Raw genomic sequence first — 24,148 nt, 5'->3', positions numbered from 1 at the left:
AATCATTGTGAATGGATCCCTGAGTCGGCACAAATTCTTTCCCAAGTCTGCTCTGTTTGTTTGTTTGTTTCATTTATAAAGTGACCAAAAATATATCTTATTTTCCTCCTTTCTTCTCTCAAGATTATCTAGCCTCCTATGAACAGCCTTAGCAGATGTGAGGGTACCAGAGAACGAGAGGTGAAAGAAGAGTCAGTAGTGGCAAGAAGTAGTCTGTGTCAATAAAAAATCCCAGATGATTGGCTAATCTGACACTCGCCTTGTTTTAAAGAGTAGGAGCCTATAGCACTAATAGGTCAAGATATTTATAACCTTTCTGAAAGTACAATGGTTTGGAGGCGTTAGAATTTCCTTCTCAACACCCCCACCCCCACAGTTATTGTTCTTAGCATTCCTATTATACTCATAAAGGTGAGTGTGTCTTATAAGAAAACCATTTCTTAGTTACTGTCTTCTAAGAAACATGTCTTCAGCCCAGCCTAGAACCTGTACGTTTTCTGGCTAGCCCATCATTTGCTCTCTGTTCTAACTATTACAGACTTCTTCTCTGTTACCTGTACTAATGTCTCTTCAATGTTCTTGCATCTTATCTCCTCGATAAAATTTATATACTCCTTGAAGAAGAGGTCATCTTCTTCTAATGTTCCTATATTTATGCACCCTATGTCATCTCTCCATGCCTCCCTGCCCTACTAAGACCCCATCCCCACTTCTGCTAGCCCTGCCTCATGCTACAACGGAGGAGATGCTCTGCATATAGTTACCGAATTAGCATCAGTGAAAAGAAATCAAAGTTCCTAAGCTAATACTACATCCCCAGCCCTGCGCTGAACACTGGATAAGACACATAACGATAGAAACATATGACACCATACAAATCTTCTCCACAAAGAAGTTCTTCAGACTGAAGTAAAATGATACCAAAGAGACCTAGTTACATAAAAAGGAATGGAGAACACCAGAACAAGTAAATATAAAAGATCTATTGAAATCACACACATAAGCACACATTTAAAAGACTACTGAGAGTTTAAAATAAAAAAAGCCCAACACATTGCAATGAGGAGCTTATAGCATATGTAGAAGCAAAACATATAACAACAAGAGCACAAAGGTGAAAGGGTGGTGATTGGAAGTACACTGTGATAGGTTCTTAAATTCTTCATGGAGTAAAGAATACATTTTGAAGATAGATTGCAATAAATTAAAGATGTATATTACAATCTCTAAAGTAAGCAGTAAGAGGCATAACTAAAAAGTCAACAGAAAAGACAAAAGAAAATACTAAAAATTATTTGATTTAATCAAAAGGCAGGGCAATATTAAGAGAGAAACAAAAGGCAAATGTCACAAATGGAAATCAACTCCAATACAAACATTAATTAATGTACCTACAACATCAAATGTAAATAGACTAAACACTCCAATGAAAAGGTAGATATTATCAGCTTGGATGAAAAAGCTAGAGCCAATTAAGTGTTGTTTACAAGAAACACTATAAACATGAAGGCACAGATAGGGTGGGGAAACGTACCATGCAAACATTAAGCATAAAAAAAGCTGTTATCGTCAAAATATGAAACACCTGGGGATATATTTAGCAAAAGATGTCCAAGACTTCAAGAAACTATAAAATATTGCTCAGCAAAATAAAAAAAAAATCTAAATAAATGGAAAGATATACCAAATTCATAGATAGGAAGAATCAATATTGTTTAGATGCCAATTCTCCCCAAATTGATTTATAGATTTAATGTAATTATAACCAATATCCCAGCAAGATTTTTTGTAGAAACTGAAAGCTGATTATAAAATTTATTTAGAAGTGTAAAGGAGCTAGAATAGTCAAACAATCTTGAAAAAGAACAAGAAAGTTGAAGGACTTACTCTTCTTGACTTTAAGACTTCTTATTTGTTATATTTTGGTATTAATTGGTGAAAAAGATCAATAAAGCAATGGAAGAGAATAGCAGGTCCAGAAGTAGCCCCATACATATTACAGCTAACTGATAAGGGCATTAAAGCAATTCACTTGTGTTAGAACAATTTTATATTACACACAAAAAATAAACCCAACACTTCTTTCACAATATGTACAAAAGTTAGTTCAGGATCGGTCACTGACCTAGATGTAAAGCTTAAAATTGTAAAACTTCCAGAAGGAAATATAGTAGAATATCTTTATGACCTTGGGATGGTCCAGGATTTCTTAAAGAGAATATACTATGGACTTAGTTTAAAAGAAAAAAAATGATAAATTGCACTTTATCAAAATTTAAAACTTCCGTTCGTGAAAAGACATCATTAAGAAAATAAATAGGCAAGCCACCGACTGAGTGAAAATATTTGCAAGCTATATGTCACAAAAGACAGGTAATAAGAATACAGTAAGGAACTTCTACAACTTAGTAATGCAAAGACAAAAAAACCTAATAAAAGATGGGTCCAAGACTTGAGTAGACTACATTTCCAAAGAATGATAAGCAAATATCCAATAAGCACGTGGAAAGTGTTCAACATTATCGGTTATCATGGAAATGCAAATTAAAACTACAATGAGACACCATCCCACAACCACCAGAACAGCTAAAAGGAAAAAGATCGACAATACTAAATGCTGGAGAAGATGTGGAACATTTGGAGCTCCCCATATTGCTGGTAGGAATGTAAAATTGTACATCCCATTTGGAAAAGTTACATATAACTATCCTGTGACCTAGAAATTTCACTCTTAGGTATTTCTCCAAGAAGAATGACGTCCACAAAGGTTCTACAAGAATGTTCACAGCAGGATTACTCACAGCAGCCAAAACCAGAAAACAGCCCAGGTGTTCATCAACAGGAGAATGAATACACAAACTGTTATACAACAGAGGAGTACTCAGCAGAAAGGGGATGAAACTACTGGTACATGTCACAGCATGGTTGAATCTTGAAAACATAACGTTGAGTGACAAAAAGATACAAAAAGCACATACTGCACGATTCCATTTATATGAAGTTCAATAACTTACAGATTAGCTAAATTAATCTTTGAGATAGAAATCTGACCTGATCAGTAGTTGTTTCTGCAGGGTTGTGAGTGGGAGGTGGTGGGTTGACTGAGAAGGGTCATACTGGAACTTTCTGGAGTGATAGAAATATCCTGTTTCTTGACAGGGTGTGGCATTTATCAAAACTGATTGAAAACTACACTTAAGATCTGTGTATTTCAGTGCATGCAAATTATGCTTCAGTGAAAACAAATGAAATGAAAATAAATTTTAAAAAGTGGAATAATCAGGCAAAGAAGAGAAGTTGTCTAGCCTGGGCAAGTGAAAAGGTGTTAGCATTAACTAGAAGCAAGAAATTGGATTTTCCAAAGGAATTTTTTTTTAAAATAACAGCTTTATTGGATATAATTCACATTCCATACAATCCACCCATTTAAAGTGTACAATTCAATGATTTTTAGTATATTGCCAGTGTTGCGCAACCATCACCATAATGAGTTTTAGGACATTTTCTTTATCTCTCAAAAAACTTTATACCCATTAGCAATTGTTCCCTATTTCTCCCCAACCCCCTATGCCCCCCACCTAGACAACCACTAACCAAGCTTCTAACTCTATAGATTTGCCTATTCTAGGCAATTCATATCAATGGAATCATACAATATGTGTCTTTTTGTGACTGGCTTCTTTCACTTAGCATAATGTTTCAAGGTTTATCCATGTAATCAGTACCTCATTTCTTTTTATTGCTCAACAATATTGAATTGATACACATTTTATTTGCCCATTCATGAGTTCCTGGGCATTAGAGTTGTTTCTACTTTTTGGCTATTATGAATAATACTACCATGAAACACCTCAGCTCTGGATTTTGGAACTCGAAAGGTTGTTTGGCCAGCTCCCCTGTCCCAAACACTAGGGTGGGCTAGTGCCTCCCTTGGATGTTAGTTAAATGTGGTTCCCAAACTGGTTGATCATCAGAAGCACCTGGGAAATGCAGGAAAAAGCATATTCTTGGGAATAGACCACTGAATCAGAATTTTGGGGTAAGGCTCTGACAACTACATTAAAAGAAGGTTAACCAGATGTTTCTAGTGATCATTTCGGTCTGGGAATCACTGGAATACTTCACTGCAAGGTTCACGTCTGCTGCCTGCTTTTGGTGCCCTAATGGGTGGATCTGATTGACCAGTTATGAGCAGACCTTCTGGCACACATCTTCCAATACACTGTCCCTAAAAACCATCACTCATGAAAACCTAGGTTGCATTTTATTCCCCCCGCCAATCCTGTTTCCCAGCCTTCAAAGAGGAAATGGAGACACGACAAGGAGGTGGAGAGAGAAAAAGAAAAAAAAGAAAAAACAGTAGGATGAAAAAACAACAATGAAAAAGATGTTAAGTGGTTGTGTAGAAATGTGAGCTTAAAGTGTAGAACTCACTGCAATGGTCAAACAAGAATTTATATCAGAGCTACACAACTGGAAAACCTAAGGACAGATGTATCTAATTTTGTATTGTATTTTGACCCAGCTTAATTATATCTATTTGACCCAGTTCAATTATATTCCATCATGGACTTCAAAAAGAATATTCAGCGCTCAAAGTAGAGGTGCCAAATTCATTTAAGCTGTTGCTACATGCTGTTCAGCCTTCCTTCCTCCCTCCACTGCTTACTCCTTAACTCTTTGCCATCCAGCCTCTGTACTCAAAGCAATAAATCCTGAATCTGTCTTCCCAGTGGCTACTGGTAGCTGGGCAGCTCACTGCCCAATTCATCATCCTCTTTTCAAGCCTCATCCTTCTTGCCCACTCTGCAGCATTTGATTCCATTTATACTCCATCCTTCTTGAATTTCTCTGCTCTCTTGACTGCCTGGATCTAGCCTGTTCTCTTCTCTCTTTCACATGGCCTGCATCTGTTATTAAGACTTATTTGGTGCCCAGTGATCTGTGCTCAACACAGGGATAAGTGCTGGGTCACAAAACTAAGTGGGGCCCCAGCAGTCCTGCCATTGAGAATCTCAGTTTAGTAAGATGTCCTCCTTCCTCTTCAATGCAGGCTCTTTCCTGGATCCTCTAACTACTCAACCTCCCTTTAAGCATAGGCACACCTGAAGCTGCCATCTGCTCAGCTCTTTTCTGCGCTCTACTTTTCCCTCAGGGATTTCAGCTATTCTCATTGGAGATGAGTCCCAATTATGGACCCCTGAGCTTCCATACCTGCTGTGGTTTAACCCAAGCCAGTCTTCTATTTCTTTTCAATAAGCATTTGGTGCTCTGTCTAAATTGGGCCTCTTGCTGTTCGTTAAACACGTCCTTCCTTTTCCTATCCCCAAGTTTCCATCTGTTGGAAAACTATTCTCCCCGTCTATGCCTGTGGAAAAACCGCTCATTCTCTAAAATCCATTCCAAATGCCATCTCTTGCAAGAAGACTCTCCAAGTCCTTCTATAGCCTTCCATTTATAGAAACTAGATATATGCTGTTTTTCCCACTTTATTCCCATGTCATGCCATGCCTTTCTTAAGCCTCTTCTTTTATTTTGTCTTAAACTCTGTGCCTATATTGTGCTCCACGCTAGAATTCACTAGGCAATGACTGCTCTTGTTTAGCTCTGTCTCTCTGACAGTGCCTGGTTCACATGGATGCTCATCCCCATACTCAACATACCGTTACTGTAGTGAGCCGAAATCTACAGACTCAAGGAAAAATCATGGCCACCGCACTTCCCTTTCCTACCCTTCTAGTCCATCATCATGCTTTCTTGAAAATCATCTTTAGGAAATAGGATATGCAGAATCAAGAAACCAAAATTATTTTTTTCCATGAGACATCTTAGTTTGTAGATGACAAAGACATCTCTCTCTGGTCAGGAACAGAATGATGGCTGCAGCACTTTTAGGAAGCTGCTTGCAGTGAGCACTTAACGGAAGAAAGCAAAGGGGAGGAAAGTCAAAGGGATCTGTCTTCCCACCTCCGTTTCCTAATCATTCCCTGTGTGACTTCAGCCCAGTTATTTATCTTCTCAGAGTCTCAGTGAAATAACATTTATGTTCTCCTTGGGATCAATGGGGAAACAAATAGGATTTTATATATTTTTATAAATTTATAGTTTTAAAATTTCCTTAAATATCATTGTTCTAGCCCTAGTAATGAGCCACTAGACATGGGAATTCAGTCCACACTTTCCTCTTAAAAAAATAATAGTATATCTACAAATAGAGTTTTGGTACTATAAACTATCACCAAAGTTTAAGATTTTTAAGTGTTCTCTTTCGCCAGCATGACGTCTCTTGAAATAAATGCTAAGAAAATGTCGAAAGTGCAAGACCGAGCAGATCAGAGCACTCTGGCTGTAGGAGAGAGGAAGAGATGGCCCTCTGCTAAGCGGTGGGGCTGGGGATGCCCTGAGGCATAAGCTCAGAATGCGGGTCTTCCAGAAAACAACAGTTGCACACCACTGCTTTAAATCCCTGCAGATTTTACTTTTATCACTTTAAAGGCTCTTAAAATTAGACTTGACAAAAAACTCAACAGTACTCTTTGTGGAAGCACGGAAAGCCAAGAATCCAAGAACAGCTAAACAGGCAAATGGGCGCCACCGAATCTGGCAAGCATTTGCGAGCAGTATGCCCAGGTGCATGTGGAATTTAGAGCTTCCAAAACAGAACAGGCATGTAACTCCCCTAGGTGTTATACGCTTCCCCAGTTTTGAATGAATGGAGTATTTTACCACTATTTTGGCCTTTGTACATGCCAGATGCCACAGTGTAAAATGCATGTGACAAGAAGTGGAAGGAATCAACTAAAAACGCAAGTAGTAAAATTAGGGTAGTGAGATAATAGGTAACGTATTTTGTAAAAATTCTTTAAAGTTATTAATAAATCTTCATCTTAACAACAACAAAGATATGTATATTGTAGAGGAGTAGCAAAAGTTACACCAGTAAAAACGCCCATTTCTTTTGAAGTATCAAATCAATCTGGTCTTGAGCTCCCAGCTGCATCCCTTACCAAATCCAATCAAACCCAGCCAAACCCAGCCAAACCCAACCAAATCCAGCCAAAGCCAGTAAATCCAGCCAAACTCAACCAAATCCAGCCATACCCAGCCAAACCCAGCAAATCCAGCTAAACCCAATCAAACCCAGCCAAACCCAGCAAACCCAGCCAAACCCAACCAAATCCAGCCAAATCCAGCAAATCCAGCCAAATCCAACCAAACCCAGCCAAACCCAGCAAACCCAGCTAAACCCAACCAAATCCAGCCACACCCAGCCAAACCCAGCAAATCCAGCCAAACCCAATCAAACCCAGCCAAACCAAGTTAAACCCAACCAAATCCAACCAAACCCAGCCAAACCCAGCAAACCCAGCCAAACCCAGCAAATCCAGCCAAACCAAATCAAACCCAGCCAAACCCAGCCAAACTCAACCAAACCCAGCCAAACCCAGTCAACCCAGCCAAACCCAACCAAACCCAACCAAACCCAGCCAAACCCAGCAAATCCAGCCAAACCCAATCAAACCCAGCCAAATCCAGGAAACCCAGCCAAACCCAGCCAAACCCAGCCAAACCCAACCAAACCCAGCCAAACCCAACCAAACCCAGCCAAACCCAGCCAAATCCAACAAAAGCCAGCCAAACGCAGCCAAACCCAAACAAACCCAGCCAAATAACAAGAAGGAGAACAGCAGAAAACTGAGTTAAATCAGAAGTGAGATATCTTTCATTGAATGTCATATAGATTAAATAGTTTTTTCAGAACACATGAATTTTGGGGACCACTTTCCCTTTTCAAGTAGCTATTTTAAATACACCAAAGATAGTGAAAAGATACATCTAGGGAGCCTTCACTTTTTGGTTTATTGCACCTTGGAAAGCTCTTCTAGCATTTACTTAGAAAATCTCTTCTAGAAGGTTTAATCTATATGTAAGAAAATTTCCACTATTATTTTTAATATAAACAAAATAGTTGAAAAATTAAAGCTTAAAGCAGATTAAAATTTGCAGCATATGGTGAATACTCTGGAAAATGACATTCAATTGTGCTTGGAATTGTAATTCAAAAAAGGGGAACACAGGCGTGAAGTTGATTAAACATGAATATGTAATTCATTTGTAAATATACTCAATCAAGAAAATAAACAAGGTAAAAATCTCTGTATTTCTTTAGTCGTGATTCATGAGCCATTTTATCTTTGAAAAAATTTTAAAATTTTTGGTCAAAGAAACATAACTTTTCAGATGAAAAGACTACATCTCAAAATGCTAAAATAGCTTTGTATAGTCAAATAACATATACAGAACAGAAGAGATGACTCAACAAATAAATCATCTGGAAACCTCCTTTTTTCATATTATCACTTTTTCTTTCACATCTAGTGTTATTTGTTTTATATTCATCTGTGCAAATTACTATGTGTACTATTTCTCTTTGGAATATGACACAGTGTTTCATGGAAGTTATTAGTAAAATACATGGTGATGATTTATGCTGGGTCTACCAAAGCTGATCATTTCTAAAATGAAAGAAAACCACAGACACATTGAAAAGATTTTCAATTGAGTTTCTTAAAAAACAAATAAGAAAAGAAAGAAGGAAAATAATCTTTGAAGACTCAGAAAGAAATGCACAGTGACATTTGGGTTTGGTTTAAGTATCATATAAAATCTTTATGTTAAAACTTCCCTATCAACAAGCTATAAAGAAAGTGAAAAGTTTTCATCATTATCTTTTAATTTTCGGAACTTACTTTCAAAATCCAGGAAAAAATGTGGATAGTTTTCGATTTCCCTGGTAAGGACTTTGAGCAGGTTTCCCATCCCAGCAAACCTAGGAGAGGTAACACAAAACCAAATACCATTAGCACCATAAAAAAATAGACTTCTTAAAGGGCTGCACATAGTGGATGAGCTTCCATAAATACCACTGGACCCCCAGTAGCTACACCCAAAGACCAGACAGAGCAGCGACTCCTATCCTGGGAGATGACTAATAGCTTAGCCACTCATTCCTGAATCAGTGGCTGATAAATATCTCTGAGATTCTGGGTCTCTGAAACTTAGGGACATCTGGTCTAAACCATACAAACTATGATAATGAGACAAATGTCATAAGCTCTCTCTGGAGAATACACTTGCATCCTGTGTCTCATTCACTATAAAGAAAATTGAAGAACACACTATTCAAAGAATCAGGTATTTTAGTTATAGGAAATTATGGAGTTTAGGTATATTCTACAAAGAGCCTCCTTTTCCCCTTCACTAATCCTCTGAATCCTTACAGTTAATATTGCAACTCTGCTTTGTTTCGGCTCTACTGATGTGGGAATATACCATGTTAATGGACAAGCACAACAGTGAGGCCATTATTAAAATATCTGTCCAGAAAGGTAAGTTTCTTAAAGTTCCTGAGAAAAAGAGTTTAGAAAACACACATTTATATCCCCAGGGACGCCTCTTGGTCTGTATAGGAGCCAGATTTCCTACAGGTGCAGCTCGCAATCAAGTCAGAGGTTCTCTTAATTTGACATTTCAACGGTAACGAATTGGGGACTTCATGAATTGTAAAAATGAAAAGGTATAATATCAAAAAAGTGATTCTCAATGAAATTGCAGTCTAATTGCACAGGTGAAGCAAATCAACAGAGAAAAACAAATTTGTTACATATTTGCAATCTCAACCTAAAAAAAAAAATAGGGAAAACATAGTTATTATTTAAGTAAACCACACAATTTCTACTGCTCTCAGCTCTAGACAGTAAACTCTTTTCCCCAGGAGGTCATCGTCCATTCGTTCAGTCAGCACATATTTATAGAGTCGCAGCTCCCTGCTGGGTGTCCTCTTTGCAAGGCACTTCTCTAATTCATGACTGAGACGCCTCAGTTGTGAGGGATCAACTTGAAAAATCACTGGACCAGTACAAGGGAACGGGCAGGGCTGCAATTTTCTATACACATCCCTTCCGACAATGTTTATGCCAATACGAGGAATTTTTTAAAATATGCCACTATAAGAAAGGTGTGGTGAGAGAAGAATGCACAAAAGGATGACTTTGGGTGCGACACTATGTAGCCAGCAGTTGCCTTAGGTGCAGAAGGTGGTGTAATCTAGTCTCCACAATCCCGCCCTGAGACAACACTCATTGACTTGCAGACGTCATCTGTGGGATAAGCCACCAATGTGAAGCTCAAAGACTGCTGAGGGAGGTCGATTTCAATTCCAGCTCTGTTTCCTGCTAGCTCTGTCACCCAGGGCAAGCTCCTTCAACTCTCAAAGCCTCAGTTTTCTCATCTGTAAAACGAATTTTTGAAATGTATCTGTTTCATCAAGGATTGAGGATTAATAATATAAAAATATAAAATGCTTAGCACAGCACTTGAAGTGCTCAAGCATGTTATGTGCTTTTACTATTGACAAGGATGATGATGATAATTACCACCACCATCATTATCATGATTATCATACTGCCTTCAAATATGTATTTAGGATTTTCCTATAGAAGATGGATTTAGACAGGCTGTATGTGGCTCTAGGGAAGAGAACTAAGATCATTGAGGACATAAGAAAGAGCTTCATTCAATGTCATGAAAAAGTTTCTAACCATTAGAATTCTCTGAATACTGAGTGATTTGCTTTGTGAAATAGGGCGCTTTCTGTCACTTGTGGTTTTTAAGTAGAAATATGCTACATCAGTCCTTAAAAATATTGTAAAAATGAGCCATGTGTTGGGCAGAAGGTTGGGTTAGATACTTTTTAGACTTCTTCCATCTTGAGGTATGTGAATATTTGGGCATGCATGCACATGTGCACAGACATACCACACACATGCAGATACACCACACATACACACAAACACACAATGGAAGACAAATACCACGCTTCTCTCTTCCAAAAGATTCTTCCGTCATTCTTCTCTTCCTCCCTTGCCTTGAAGCACATTTCCTTTTAAGATATTTTTCAGCAAAGCCCTGTTTGAGGTAGGTTCTCCCAAAATAAAATTCGGAACTGGTATGGTCCATCCCTGCCACTGGGCAACATCCATAAACCCTTCTGGGTCTCTCAGAAAGAATCTGTTTCCAGCTTAATGAACCATTCCACTTCCGATTCAGAGGCACTTCTTGTAGGAACATGATTGTACTGTTTAGTAGCAGCCCCTACTTTCATATAAAATGCCTTAATGGAAGTTAAATATTCTTAATTTCCCTAGTTTTGTGCTATTAATGTGTCACAAGACACCTGAATAGATTTAGCTTCCTCTGAAAATTCTGTCTCGTGCAGGATTTTACTGCCAAAGTATCTAGGTGAGAAATATGTCAAGCCTTTAAAATTAGTAACAGACTGAAAGGAATACATGTGGAAATACATCCAAATATTAGCTGGCTGTAGAATTCTCTCTCTTCAAAGGTTATTCAAGCGGGTCGGCTGATATGGTCAAATATTTGGGAACATGATTCTAACATCAACCAAGGTCAATTAAGAAACTCTTAGTATCCTAGATGTTTCACATTTCAAACGGGAACTGCCCAGAGCAACAACTTCGGGACATTATTATAGTTTTAGGGGTCAAGTCCAGTCTTATGGAACCTAGAAAACATGTATTCCAACACAAGTAACTTGAATAAGTACAGAAATATTGCATCTCCTTCATGGCAAGAAGAGTTGATGCTTACTGCTTCCCTCCAAAATCAACAAGAATTCATCGAAGTATATTGTGGCTTAAGGTCTACAAAGTGAGTTAACATCACACAGATGATCACTGAGCAGAGGCCATGATTGTTTTCAATTGGAACCAGGGCTCTACTCAGAAGGCCACTCACCCATGGGGCTTCCACTACAGCCCCAGCCGTATTTCTCATGAAAGAGACTCTCCAACCTTTTCTAACAGCTCCTCAGTGCATACAAAATACATTGTCATGCACCACGTTACTAGTGAGATGGCTTGATTAATTAACATGAAGATTATTTTAAAACATTTTATCTTGTTCAATAAAAGATTTTAAGATAAGTTATTATACACTAGTAGAGGATGCAAATACTTTCATAATAAAAGTGGAAGGGAGAGAAGAATAGAAGTAGAACAGGAAGATGACGGTAGAGAGGCAAGTAGTAGGTGAACCACAGGTCAGCTAGGCCATAAAGTCTCCACATTGACTGGAGATGACTTATCAATTTGGACTGAACTTCCGAAAGCCAAAGCAAAGGAGAAAAAATGGTCGCTTTCAAGATTTGGTATCCAGAAAATAAAAACAAACGGGTTTTACTGAATCAGTACAGTTTTTTATGATTGGGAAAAAAGAAAAGAAAAAAAGTAATTATGGCTAAGAGATAGTTGAGACAAAGAGAAATCTCCTCCGGCTGAGAGTGGGCTTAGAGAGAGGATGTCATGCTGAGGAGGAACTGAGTCTCAGAGCTCCCGTGGGTACAGCAGTGGTTTTGCAGCCAAATGGGTGGCAGAGCAGCCTGGTTGGCAGTCCAGGGCTGTACTTGGGAACGCTGTAAATCTGATTTCCAGGTTCTATTTGATGACTCCATGGCTACACTGCTAATGTTACCTGCTGCTGGGTCTGTCCCAAGGGATGCCAGCTACTTGTCACTCTTCCCTATGGTGTAGGAGCTTATGTCAGAGAGAATACATCAACTCAACAGGTGTTCTGAGCCCCTTAGGAGGACCTTAACCTGAGGACCTTAATCGGAGTCCCTTAAGATGGTGACGATTCTGATGATGATTCTTGGCAGTTTTTATAGGTAAAGAAGCTGCTTATGTAAGTTCAAGGATTAGGAAAAGTATCCCCAATAAGAAAGGAGGGGGAAGAGAACCAATTTGAAGAAGGGGAGAAGTAGAGTAAAAAATGTAGATGAAAAAGTACTCAAATATTAGAAACAGAAGACAAAGGAGGATAAGAGGGATTCCAGGCATAAAGGAGCTCAGGCAGTAATGTATAGAGCATGTTTATTACTCAAAACTAGTATGTTGTATCTATTGTAAAGTTTAGGCTTCCTTTAAACACACACACACCCACTCCCTTGGCATCTTCAGAGACCATCTTAAAGTGAGGCCTCCTTGGGACTTGATCCAGCTCCAGTGCGCACATGAGTGTTGTGAGATCTAAATTCATTCCTGTGGGGAGGGGCCAGCAAGGGCGCAGCAAGGGAAACACAAGGTCTTGGCTAGCAGATGGAGAGAAAGGAAAGGATACACCAGTTGGATAAGTACTCACGAAGGGATGGGCCTGCAAATACACTCTCTGACTCTTTTACTCGAGATATTTCCTGCTTTTGGAGAAGGGTATTGGAAAGGGGTCCTCTTTTCACTGGTGGCCACTGTGAACGGCCCTTGGCTCTTGGAGGCACCAGTCTTCCTCCATGGCTGGACTTCCCAGGACTGCTCCTTCTCCACCAAAGGGAAAGTATGTGGGCATCTGGGCCACTGGGTCTGTGGCATGATGGCTTTAGCTATTTGCTGAGCCTGTTTTCCCGCGGCTCTGCAAGCTGGAACTTACTGATAACGATTAAGACACAGGCTTGAGAATCTGAAGCACAGAGGAAGCCAAAATCACAATATGGCAAACTGATGTTCTCAAAAGATGTAGAGTGTAACTAGTAGATGGATGAGATCATAGAGAAAAGTTTGAAAGAGCTCCACAAATATAAACACATCTAATTCTCCCATTATTCTAGAGAAAGTAATTTTAGCTGAGTCTTGGGTTCCTCATCTGCACAACAGTCATGTAATAATATCTCCTCATGGGATTCTTGCAAGGACTAAATTAAATGAATGTAAAAGCACTGTGCATGCTGTAAAAATCTGTGCAAATATTAGCTATAATTACTCAACATTACAACTCATTTTACGGTTTAAGATATTCAGGGAATCAGAGAAACGTAACATCCCCAGAATCATATGAGTTGCATTTTTCTTTATCTTTCAGGTTCAGTCTCTCAATATCTAGGCTTCTTTATGCAAAGCGCTTTAACGATAATCAGGTAAATAGTTAAAGGTATTAATAGCTGGCACGGCAAGATATTTTTCCATGTGTCAAACACTGTATTTTAGATTCATTTTCGTATTTTATCTTCAAAATATACCAAGAGGAAGATATATTTTTTAGGGATTAGAAAACTTAGACTTAGTAAATTTAAATAGAGATGCTGATTGAGGGGGCTGGCCCCGTGGCCGGGTGGTTAAGTTCTCAACCTCTGCTTCAGCAGTCCAGGGTTTCACCAGCCCAGGGATTAGCCAGTTCGGATCCTGGGCGCAGATCTACCATCGCTCATAAAGCCATGCTGAGGTGGCGTCCCACATAGCATAACCAGAAGAACCTACAACTAGAATATACAACTATGTACTGGGGGCTTTGGGGGGAAGAAGGAAAAAGAAAATTGGCAACAGATGTTAGCTCAGGGCCAATCTTAAAAAAAATAAAGAAGCTGATTGAAAAAGATATAAATCTTTATGAAAGAAAACGAAATTCTCAAAAGAACAATATTTATGTAAGCTTGTGATAATTAGAGGGTGGGGTCTTCAGATAGCTTAATATAGATTAATATCCATTTTCAACACAAAAATCTCAAGCATAAACAAACGCTTTTGCAAATAGGAATAGCTAGGTTACTCTTTCAGTAAATGCCAGAAAAATCATCAAACACTGCAATTTTTAACCAAATGGTTGCGTCTATGTTTACTCCATTTCATAAATATAGTATCAAGTCCAAGGAAAACACAAATCTCTAACGAAGAAAAACCAACCAACGTGGCTCATGAAATATCTCTATTGAAAAGGAATGAAATGTCAAAGGACAGGGGTAACACTGATTTGCCAGCAAACTAAAGAAGCAGAGGCCGGGGTTACTGCCAAGAGACTCAGTTCACCTTCCTCAGCACTGACTCTCTTGGTGACAGTGACCTACCTAAATAAAAGGAAGAAACAGATTCCTTTCCCAAAGAAGGGAATCTGTAACAGTTTCGTGGGAAGTTTCCTTGTCCCTCTTTGGTTTCCTAACAAAAACTCCACCTTTAATAATGACCCTGAGGGAATTAGTCCATCCCTTGTTGGACCCCTGAATACACAGGGCCCCTGGGGGTGGGGATGCAACGATGGGAGCCAGAGCCTAGTGCTCAGGGGCTATGCATCCTAGTTAGGGACCCAGCACAGGTTTAATTTAAGAACGTAATCGACCCAGAAGCACATAATAAATTTCTGATAAATGGTAATTGTTCAAAAATGTTAATTGAATGTGAAAATGGTATGCACCAGTACATATTAAGTACCAATCAGAGTGATTAAAGCTATTATTATTATTATTGTTATTATATATGAGCAGGACAAGAACATGCACATTTTACTGAGTGCCCCCTGTGAGCCTGGCACTATACTAGGAGCTTTCACATACTTTAGTCTACTCAAATCTTAAAGCAACCCTTCAGCTAGCTAGAATTATCTTCACATTTATTGGAAGAAAAAGAGGCTCAGATGGTTAAGCATCCTTCCAAAGACTACAGGAGAATAAAAGACAGAGTCACATATGACTCACGGGAACCCAAAGTCTATGCTCTTTTCTGCACAGGAGACCTGGGACTCCAGACTCCTGGAAGTCCCTGTTTGGGGACTTTGAGAGACTGTAGTCTGTGGAAAGTACATGCAGGGTATCATATTATTGTACACACATTCTCATTTTTCTGAAGAGTCTACGGTTTCTGTTACATTCCAAAGCGGCCTGCTCTACACTAGTACCACTCAATGGCGTGTTTAGGGAGGGACATGTTTCTTTGGGAATTCAGAGAAGAGAGAGAACCGTGTCGGGTGGAGGCTCCCGGAAAAGTTAGCTTCATAGAAGAAGTGAGCTGCCACCCAGGCATGAAGGATGCTGGGAATCTGGATTGGCCGAGAGAAGTCCTCCAGCTTCCAAGGGGAATTAGGAGAGAGAAGGGAACAAAAGACACAAGTTGGGTGTCTCATCAAGTCTTCCAAAAACAGAAGGCTTATCCTCAAGGCTCATTTACTGCAAGGTAATTTTGAAATGGGTCCTTTCAAATGTTTTTCCAAATAGTCTAGAAGGAGGGCGTTTCTCTAGTCACTGAGGGCTGCTCACACTGCCCGTAAAGACTGCTTGACGTCCCTGCCAAGGGAGGCTCTCATCTCCCTGGGGTGACAATTTGGGATGTACACATGGTACTTTCTATGACTACTTTCTTGGCTCTGAGCTCAAAACCACTTCCATGGGAGTCGGCTGCTCAGTAGAAAACAACGACTCTCTTAAAGAAAGAGTTCTCTGCTAACATTTCCAGTTCCAAAAAAGAGGAGAGAATTAAAGCATGTGTGCATGCACATACACATGCACGTGCACACACACACACACACACTCCCACCCCCACGTGCATATTTTTTTCATATCTGGAACTCTGTTTTTGTTTGGAAGAAAATAATTAAATAATAGCATTAGCTGTATTCCCAGAGTGTAAAACCAAATAAAATCAACCAGAGCTTGTTTTAAAAGATGTGACCATGGTTTGTAAGGAAATTTATTGGTTTCCTATCTAACAAAGGACTCAGGCCCAGCACGCAGGCCTGTGAATGCTGACCTTTACCTGCGTACACCAGAATTTCAATGCCCAATTTTCATGATGAGAGAACAAGCACTTATAAGATTTCTTTTGTGACTTTGACTATTTGAAAGGAGAATTCCTAAGCCAATACTACCTTTTATCAATAAAGAACAGAAGGTGAGAAAAAAACAGATAAAACAGCAGCCTTCAGGATTTTATTTTCTAATATTTTTCTTAAGATGATAAATACTCAATGCCTCTATCATCAGCGTGGGTTTTGTTAGCACTTTGAATGAGCCAATACCTCCCAGAATCTACAATATTTAGCATCCCTGGTGTAAAGACTTTAAGAAATCAAAGATTTAGATTCTTTATCTATAACTCAATATTTGGGGGTTTAAGAAGTGCTGGTTGATCCTCATGTTTTTCTGCAATCCAGTTAGCATACAAGCCACAGACCAGTCATGAATACAACACTCACACATATCTATATAACATCACATCTTTGTCCAAGATGTGTCTGGTCAAATTTGTCCTCCACAGGAGCATGTGTCAAAGGAAGGGAAGGTATTCTTAGACGCATTTTACCGATCAGAACTCATGAGTCAGGTCGAGTAAGTGTCCTCCCAAAGTGGTCCAGATGGATTCTGGATTTCCCCATCTCTAGTGCCAAATGTCATCAGAATACATTCTACATCAGAACTGGAATCATCTTTTTAAAGCTCTTATTTTACAAAAAGAACTTGCCCAAGGACCCACAGTACCTTAGGACCAAAGAAGGGACCAGAATGGAGATGTCCTGGCTCTCAATCTCAAACTGTGTCCACTAACACAAAAAAGTAAATGGGACATCAAATCCACTTTTAAGACATAAAAATATAAAGCACCGTGTAATGCTGCCACTGGAGGCTTTCTGTTCCACGTTAGTGGGGTCTCGTCAGAACGTGCTAAACAGCGGACATCCCTCCCTGGTGCTTCACAAAGTTGTGCGCACTTACTTCTCTCCATCCCTACCTTGACTATCCTAACTCAGACCCTCAGCAGAGCTTGCCTGCATCCTGTAAACAGCCTCTGATCTGATCTTCCTGACTCAGTCTTGTCTTCCTCCCATTCATTTCCATACTGCTGGCAGAGCCATCTTTCTAAACACAAATCTGATTATGTTACTTCCTTGCTTAATATGCTTCCGTGGCTCCCCAGTGCCTGCAGGATATAATGCATCCAAATGTGTGCACTGGACCCAGAACACCTGGCCTCTGGCCTCTATTATCTCCTCTGTCCCCTCCCTTTCTCCCTGCCTCTGGACTCTACGCTCTAGCCAAACCTTGCCCTTCTCAAAGGAGAAGTGCCTCAGGGCCCTTGCACATGTTGCTCTTTCTGTTTCAATTATAATGACAGCTAGCATTTTTTAATGATCTGCAGGCGATAGTGATGAGAACTTTTCATGTATTATCATATTTTAATTTTCACAACCACCACATGAGGTAGGAACTGTTATTATCCCAATTTTAGAGATAAAGAAATAATCTCAGAGATTTAGAAACTTGTGCAAGCCCACAAGTGGCAGAGAGGGTCTGGAATCCAATTTCATGTGACCTCTAAGCACTGACTCTTGGCAACTGCCTCTCCAAAATTCCCTTTCAAGTACACGTTTGGAAGTCAGGGCCTCCAGAAGGAAAAGTCCTCCCTGCCTTTTGACTCCACCTCAAATAAAAAACCCCACTCCCCTGAGTGAGCTCTGCTGCTCTCTGCTCACCTGATCTGCGGTGTCTACCTCGTCACAGGCCCGTCAGTGTGGACTGCAATTACATGCTTTCTCTCGTGTCTCTCGGAGGATAAGGTCTTCCCGGGCAGGGCGGTCTTTACACCTCATTGTAGTCCCAGCATTCAGCACAGGGCCTGGCACACAGTTAGCACTGGAAAAGAAATCCTTAAGATTGTGCCGCCCAGTGGATCCACAGCATGGATCAGTCCAAGGGAAAAGGAGAAAAATAAAGGCTATGCCATGAGCCTTGCAGAAAGCTACAGTCATTCCAACAGTTTTGCACTATGGTGTTTTTATTTTACAAAATGATAGTGACAGCTCCATTCTAAATCCCCAGAGTTTATTTTGAAATTTTGGTTTATGAAATTTAAAAGTCTAGGAGCTGCTAACCTGGTCAGGGACTTGCCCGGGCTTGGGAGCAGAGCTACAAGGGGGCCCTGGTCTCTGCTCTCAGGCCAGCGCCTCCAGCTGCATCCTGCTACTGGCCATCCTTAGTTTTACTGTAAGTCTGGCCCCTAATGGCAATGGCGCCCCGAGACTTCCCCAGCGGAATGGAGAAAAGCGGTCCAGTGCTGGCTCTAGGAACGTTTCTGGGGACGGCATGTGATTTTAGGAGGGTTATGAAGACATTCTGCCTTTCAAGCTGATCAGCAAGGTTCAGAGTTGGAGAAATCAGGAGGCCAGCCAGGATGGCAGCTGCTGCCAGTGACACCAGAGGCTTGCAGACTCCCCACACGGCCCTGCAAAGCCAGCATCCCTCTGGCTTGCCTCCCATGAACCATCAGCAGCATCCAGGGAGCTGTCCCAGGAGGAAAGGGTGCAGCCCTGATACCTCTGCTGTTCCTACGGCTCAGAGACACTTCCTCCTGGAAACTGCAGAACCTCCTCAGACAACAGTTACACTGCTTGCTTGTTCTGAATGAGAAGCAAAACCAGTTAACCATCAGCCTATAATATATCAGATACAAAATAGGTGGTTTTAACGAAATACTCTCTAACATAAAGGTACATTTCTTAAACGATATAAGCACCTGTTTTTCTGGAGGGAAAATACACCAATGGAAAGAAGTAGCTCAGCCTGTAAATTCCAGGAGCCTGAATCTGCTAAACCAGGTTAATGATTTTTGATAGCTGGGCTCGGCTGGAATTCCCTTCCCCATCAGCTGCCTCTGCAATGAAGTTATAGGTTTTCTGTTCTGTTGCCGAATGTGTGGCCAAGAATCCAGCAGATGATTTTATTCCAAGATGAAGGAGGAAAACTGAAGGAGAGTGAGTCTATTTAGCACTTTCATCTGACAATAAAGATGAGTTAATGGCTAAAATGTGTTTTCAAAACGTTTTAACACTACAAGTAATGGCACTTAAATGGGAAAATGCCTTGAATATTCTCATCGATTATTAATACCATGGTGTCCCTCAAAAGGGCTTGGCGTTCCCCATGGAATACAAGCTGCTTGAGTCCAGTTGTCAGGCAATCCATGGGAATTCTCAAAAAAGTACCGAGAGACCATTATGGAACGGAACGATTAAGTGCAGGTTTAAAACAGCCCTTTCAATATCTGAGTTCAGTTTTCTAAAATAGACTATTACCTCATCATAGCTAATTTCCCCATAAACACCAATATTACAGCAGGAAAAAGTCTCCAAGAAATGAGGGCAACATTAGATTCTTTTTCAGAGAATGAAAGTCAATGGTGCCCCCCAATTTCAAATGCTAGTGAATATGGAAACAATCAACCTGGGGTTGGCTCTGGACCAGCCCACCGCGGGGAAGTCATTAGTGAATTTGTTGCCTTTCACTTGGGAAATCAAGGACACGGTTATGAGGAAGCTGCTTGATCAACCGGCCCCTTACCTAGAGCGAGAGCTGACAGTCTCGGCCCACCCAGGCCAGTTCTGCCAAGGTCCAAAGGGAAAGCAACCCCTTCCAGAGCCGGCAGCCTGGGGACCTAAGTGGCGGTCTTGGAAATGCCTTTTGCTCACTGAGTAACACTGGGCAAGCTGTTTATTCCGCCTCTCTCAGACGGCCTCAACCTCAGTTTAGAAAATGAAAGGAAACACTGAGAAGTTACCGAAAGTTTGGGCTGTTAGACCATCAGTGATTCAGCTTAAACAGACTGTCCGTTCACTAGGATGTCCAACCCCCTTTTTCCAGAGTTCTATCTCAGGCATTTAAATGGGCCAGAGCAGCGCCTCTTCCTCATTTGGAGCTGCAGAGGAGGACTGCCATGTGCACTGTTGATCCAACCCTGCTCCCTCAGATGCCCCATGACCTCTGTCTCCTGCTCCTCTCTCGTCTCTCTGAATGCTCTTCTTAAATTTCTACTTTCTCCATCTGACCTTTAAATGTCGGTCTCCAAGGCCTTTCTTCGCCCCTTTCTCACCCTCGCAGGCGCGACCCTCCCGACTCCAATAGTCGCCCTATGCTGATGACTGCTCAACTTCTCGCCCCAAATTGGACCTCCCTTCTCAACTCCAGGCCCATAAATCTAAGAGAATTTGCTGCAAGTACAAATTTGGGGAAGGCCTTAATATCCTCATGTTCTGCCTTCCCCAAATATCCTCCTCCTGCCTCATTCAATGAAAGGCATCATCATCCATCCTACTACATGAGCCAGAAATCACAGTGTCATCTGAGATTTCTGCACTGACGCACCCCTTAGATCCATTCTCTCACCCAACTCCATCTGCTGAACTTTCCCCATCTCCCTGAGATCACCTTCTTCTCTTTGCTGTTATCTCTCCTTATTGCCTCCAGTCACTATCTTCACCTCCCTCTCACCTCCCACTAATCCAGAACCAGATACACTAAGCACCTCAGATCCCGCACAGCCTCTGAGCGTGGCACAGGACCTGTCCGTGTAAAATGAATGCTGGTGAATTAAATCTCTCCCACTTCTGTTATCTTACAATACAACCTTAAAGAAAAAAAAAAAAAAAAGACTTTCTCCTTGTATCTGCCTGGGTTTCATTCCCTGGGCAGCTGCATCACACATTTCTGCTTGAAGTTTCTCTGCCTCCATAGTTCACTGTCAGGTGGTGAAATACGACGGAGCACGTCAAGGCACAGGGCGGCACGGTGCTATCGGAAGGAGTCCTTCTGGAAAGCCAAAGACCTCTGAAGAATCCCCCCGCCCCAGTGCCATGGATTGACTTGATTTGTAAGTCCAGGATTCCAGAGGCTGAGTTTTCTTATACTGGGGCCCACCTGTTTACCCAAGGAGGATTTGGGATGGACCCGCCAAAGCTTTAGGGGTTTTACTTCCTAGGCCAAATTTACTTCAGGGAGTGTGGGATGCCAAAAATTATATAAGTACCAAAAAGATCAATAAAAGCCATTTGTCATACTAAAAACCTGAAGAACTTGAAGCCCAGGGAAGTCGGCAAGCTTCACGACATCTTAAGCATCAAGGACATCCAAAGGGCCGGAAACTTCCCTAGAAATCTCACAGGCAGGAGTGGCTCTGCTTTTGTTCCCAGTTTCTGGAAGAAGCAATCACGTTGATTTCAAAATCCTCTTCACTGCAAACCAAACTAACGTTTTAAAATAAAATCCCTGGCTTGAACCGGAAGCAAGCGGCAAAGACCATCAGGTAAGCTGGGAAAGGAAAGGTGAGCGAGGGGAGAGCTGGCCGGGTGCCGGGAGGGGAGGCTCCTGTGCAGGAGCCACTTTCAAGGCCGACTCCGGGGCCGAGTGGGACGTGGGGCTTGCTGGGTGAATGCGCTTGCTGGGTAGAACGAAGGCAGGTTTTAGCGTAAACGCTTTCCAAGCTGGCTGTCAAATTAAGATGGGGACAATTTTTCACCTGGTATTCAGGGCTATAAAACCTGACCTGAAGCTCTTTCAAGTTTCAGTTGCTCTGAACCCTCTGTACTTTGGTCACGCCAGAATACAGACCAGGCCAACAGCTCTGGCCTCCTTCTGTCTTCTGTTATTTTGTTCATGTTGTTCCCTTTGCCTGCAACGTCCTTGCCCTCTCCTTTGCCTGTGGATGTCCTGTCTATCTTTCAAGGACCAAATCAAACTGCATTTCCTCCCCGACATCTCTGACCTGACCCGCAGGCTGAATTAACAAGCTTCCTTGCTGTGAATTCTTTCAAGGGCTATGTCTTCTTCATTTTCAGAATGTTACCCATTTCAACTACTCCTCCCCACCCAACACCAAGCACTGGTCAGCACACAGCTCGTCATTTATGTCCACTGAAATGGACGGAAAGTGTTAGATAAGTAGTCATCACATAGCAACAATCGTGAGAGGTCAACTGCAGAAAAAGTGAACAGAGTAAGCATTGGTCATTGGGAAGAGGCATAGGCCAGAGAAAATACGCATTTCCCAAAACAGAAATATTTTGGGGAGCTTGACTCTGCTGTTTTATGATCATAGATGACTTTGAAAACCAGTCTTCTCAGAAAAATGAACACACGCACAGACACACGTCTTCCAGGAGGTGCAATAAACAGAGTGCAGCCCAGGAATGGAAATTCCTCTTCTATTTTAAAATCACCAATTTCAGTGTATGGACAGCCAGGCAGGATGAGGAAGGTGTTTCCAGGTATGTGGACCTTGGACCACACTGAAAAGGAAGAGGAGTCGTTTAGTGGAAACGGCACGAGCTTTGGAGACCTTGGGCAAGTCGTTCTACCTTTTGGAATCTGAGTTTTCCTCATGTGTAAAACGCAAATCATAATACTCCCTTTGCAACGTTGTTATTGAGTAAATAAGATCATGCTGGTAAAGTACCCAGTGTAGCATCTGGCCTGCAGTCAGCCTCGGACAACAAATACTAGTTTTCTGCGCCTCCTGTCTTGCATATAAAAAATTGCAACCACAATGCAAACAAGTCATTTCCCTTTTAGCAATAAATTCTGCACCGCTGCTTTGGAGGGAAGGAAGAAAGCGGACTCCGACCACCGCCTCCGTGAAGAGATGAAGCCGGGGGCTGAGCGGCTGCTGCGGGCTCATTCGCATGGTTATTAATCATACAAGAGCCCATTTATGACAAACATAGGTCACTCCCTTTGCATGACAAGGCGTATAGGTCCACAGAGCCCCATTATCCAAAAAAAACAGAGCATTGTGGGCGACGCGGGCGAAGCCGAGTGCACACACACAGGCGGACATTGTAAGGCTGTTTGCACAACCCCGCAGTGCTCCTCGCGGATTTCCTGCCAAGGAGACATTTAGATCTCACAGCGTCTGCTGCAGACATTTGCTCATTCAACATGGCTTCGGGCAGTGGGCTGGAGAAAGCCGGGTGCGCAGTCCCCTCTGCTGGCCATCCGCGGAACTGCATGCTGGCGATACTTGGATAATAACGCGCACAACGTGCTCTCAGAAGGCCAGCCTCTCCTCTCCTTTCTCTTCTTAAGGAGTGCAGCGCAACCGGTATGAGCTTTGGAGGCTAGAAAGTCTAGTTCAAATCCGCACTGTAACATGTATGAGCTACAGGACCTTGGACAAGTCTATATCACCCCTCAGATCTTGCTTTCCTAGATGGAGTCCACAGCACTTGCCTTCTCCACTGCCTCCAGCACAGTGGGCATCCTCATTGACCTGTGCAACTAGGAAACGAAATCAACAAGCACCTGTGGGTAATGTCTTTGCTTAAACTGCAGCCAGTGTTTAGAGCAGAAACGTGACTTTATCTTCTTGATGTCTCCTCTCTCTGCTTTCAAATTGATCTGCCCTGCTTCACATTGTGTGTCGTGTGTTGGCCTGGGCAGCATCCTGTGTCCTGACGTGCACTATTTCACTCAGCATGTGAAATGCCCAACAGGCTCAACCTGAAGATAGGAGTGGAGGGGAGAGCTGACAGAAACTCTCAAGATGAAAGAAAG

The 24,148-nt window shown here is 41.6% G+C and overlaps 1 protein-coding gene across 12 annotated transcripts in view; it reads right to left on the bottom strand.

The window, feature by feature from the left end:
- Window positions 1-24,148, bottom strand: part of CYRIA (CYFIP related Rac1 interactor A) — a 102,504-nt gene that overhangs the window by 22,573 nt on the left and 55,783 nt on the right. For 10 of the 12 annotated variants that reach the window (XM_023619492.2, XM_070236630.1, XM_070236629.1 and 7 more), the window contains one exon: window positions 8,751-8,830. In XM_023619492.2, the coding sequence (XP_023475260.1) occupies window positions 8,751-8,820 (70 nt within the window). In that variant the 5' untranslated portion in view covers window positions 8,821-8,830. Of the gene's footprint in view, window positions 1-8,750; window positions 8,831-18,300; window positions 22,885-24,148 lie in introns of all 12 variants that reach the window. The other 2 variants (XM_070236631.1, XM_005600208.4) reach the window with 2 other exon arrangements.

The sequence above is a fragment of the Equus caballus genome, chromosome 15 (assembly GCF_041296265.1).
Source record: "Equus caballus isolate H_3958 breed thoroughbred chromosome 15, TB-T2T, whole genome shotgun sequence".
Taxonomy (NCBI): domain Eukaryota; kingdom Metazoa; phylum Chordata; class Mammalia; order Perissodactyla; family Equidae; genus Equus; species Equus caballus.
Note: the sequence above shows the minus strand (reverse complement) of the source record. Positions and strands in the feature narration are given on the sequence as shown.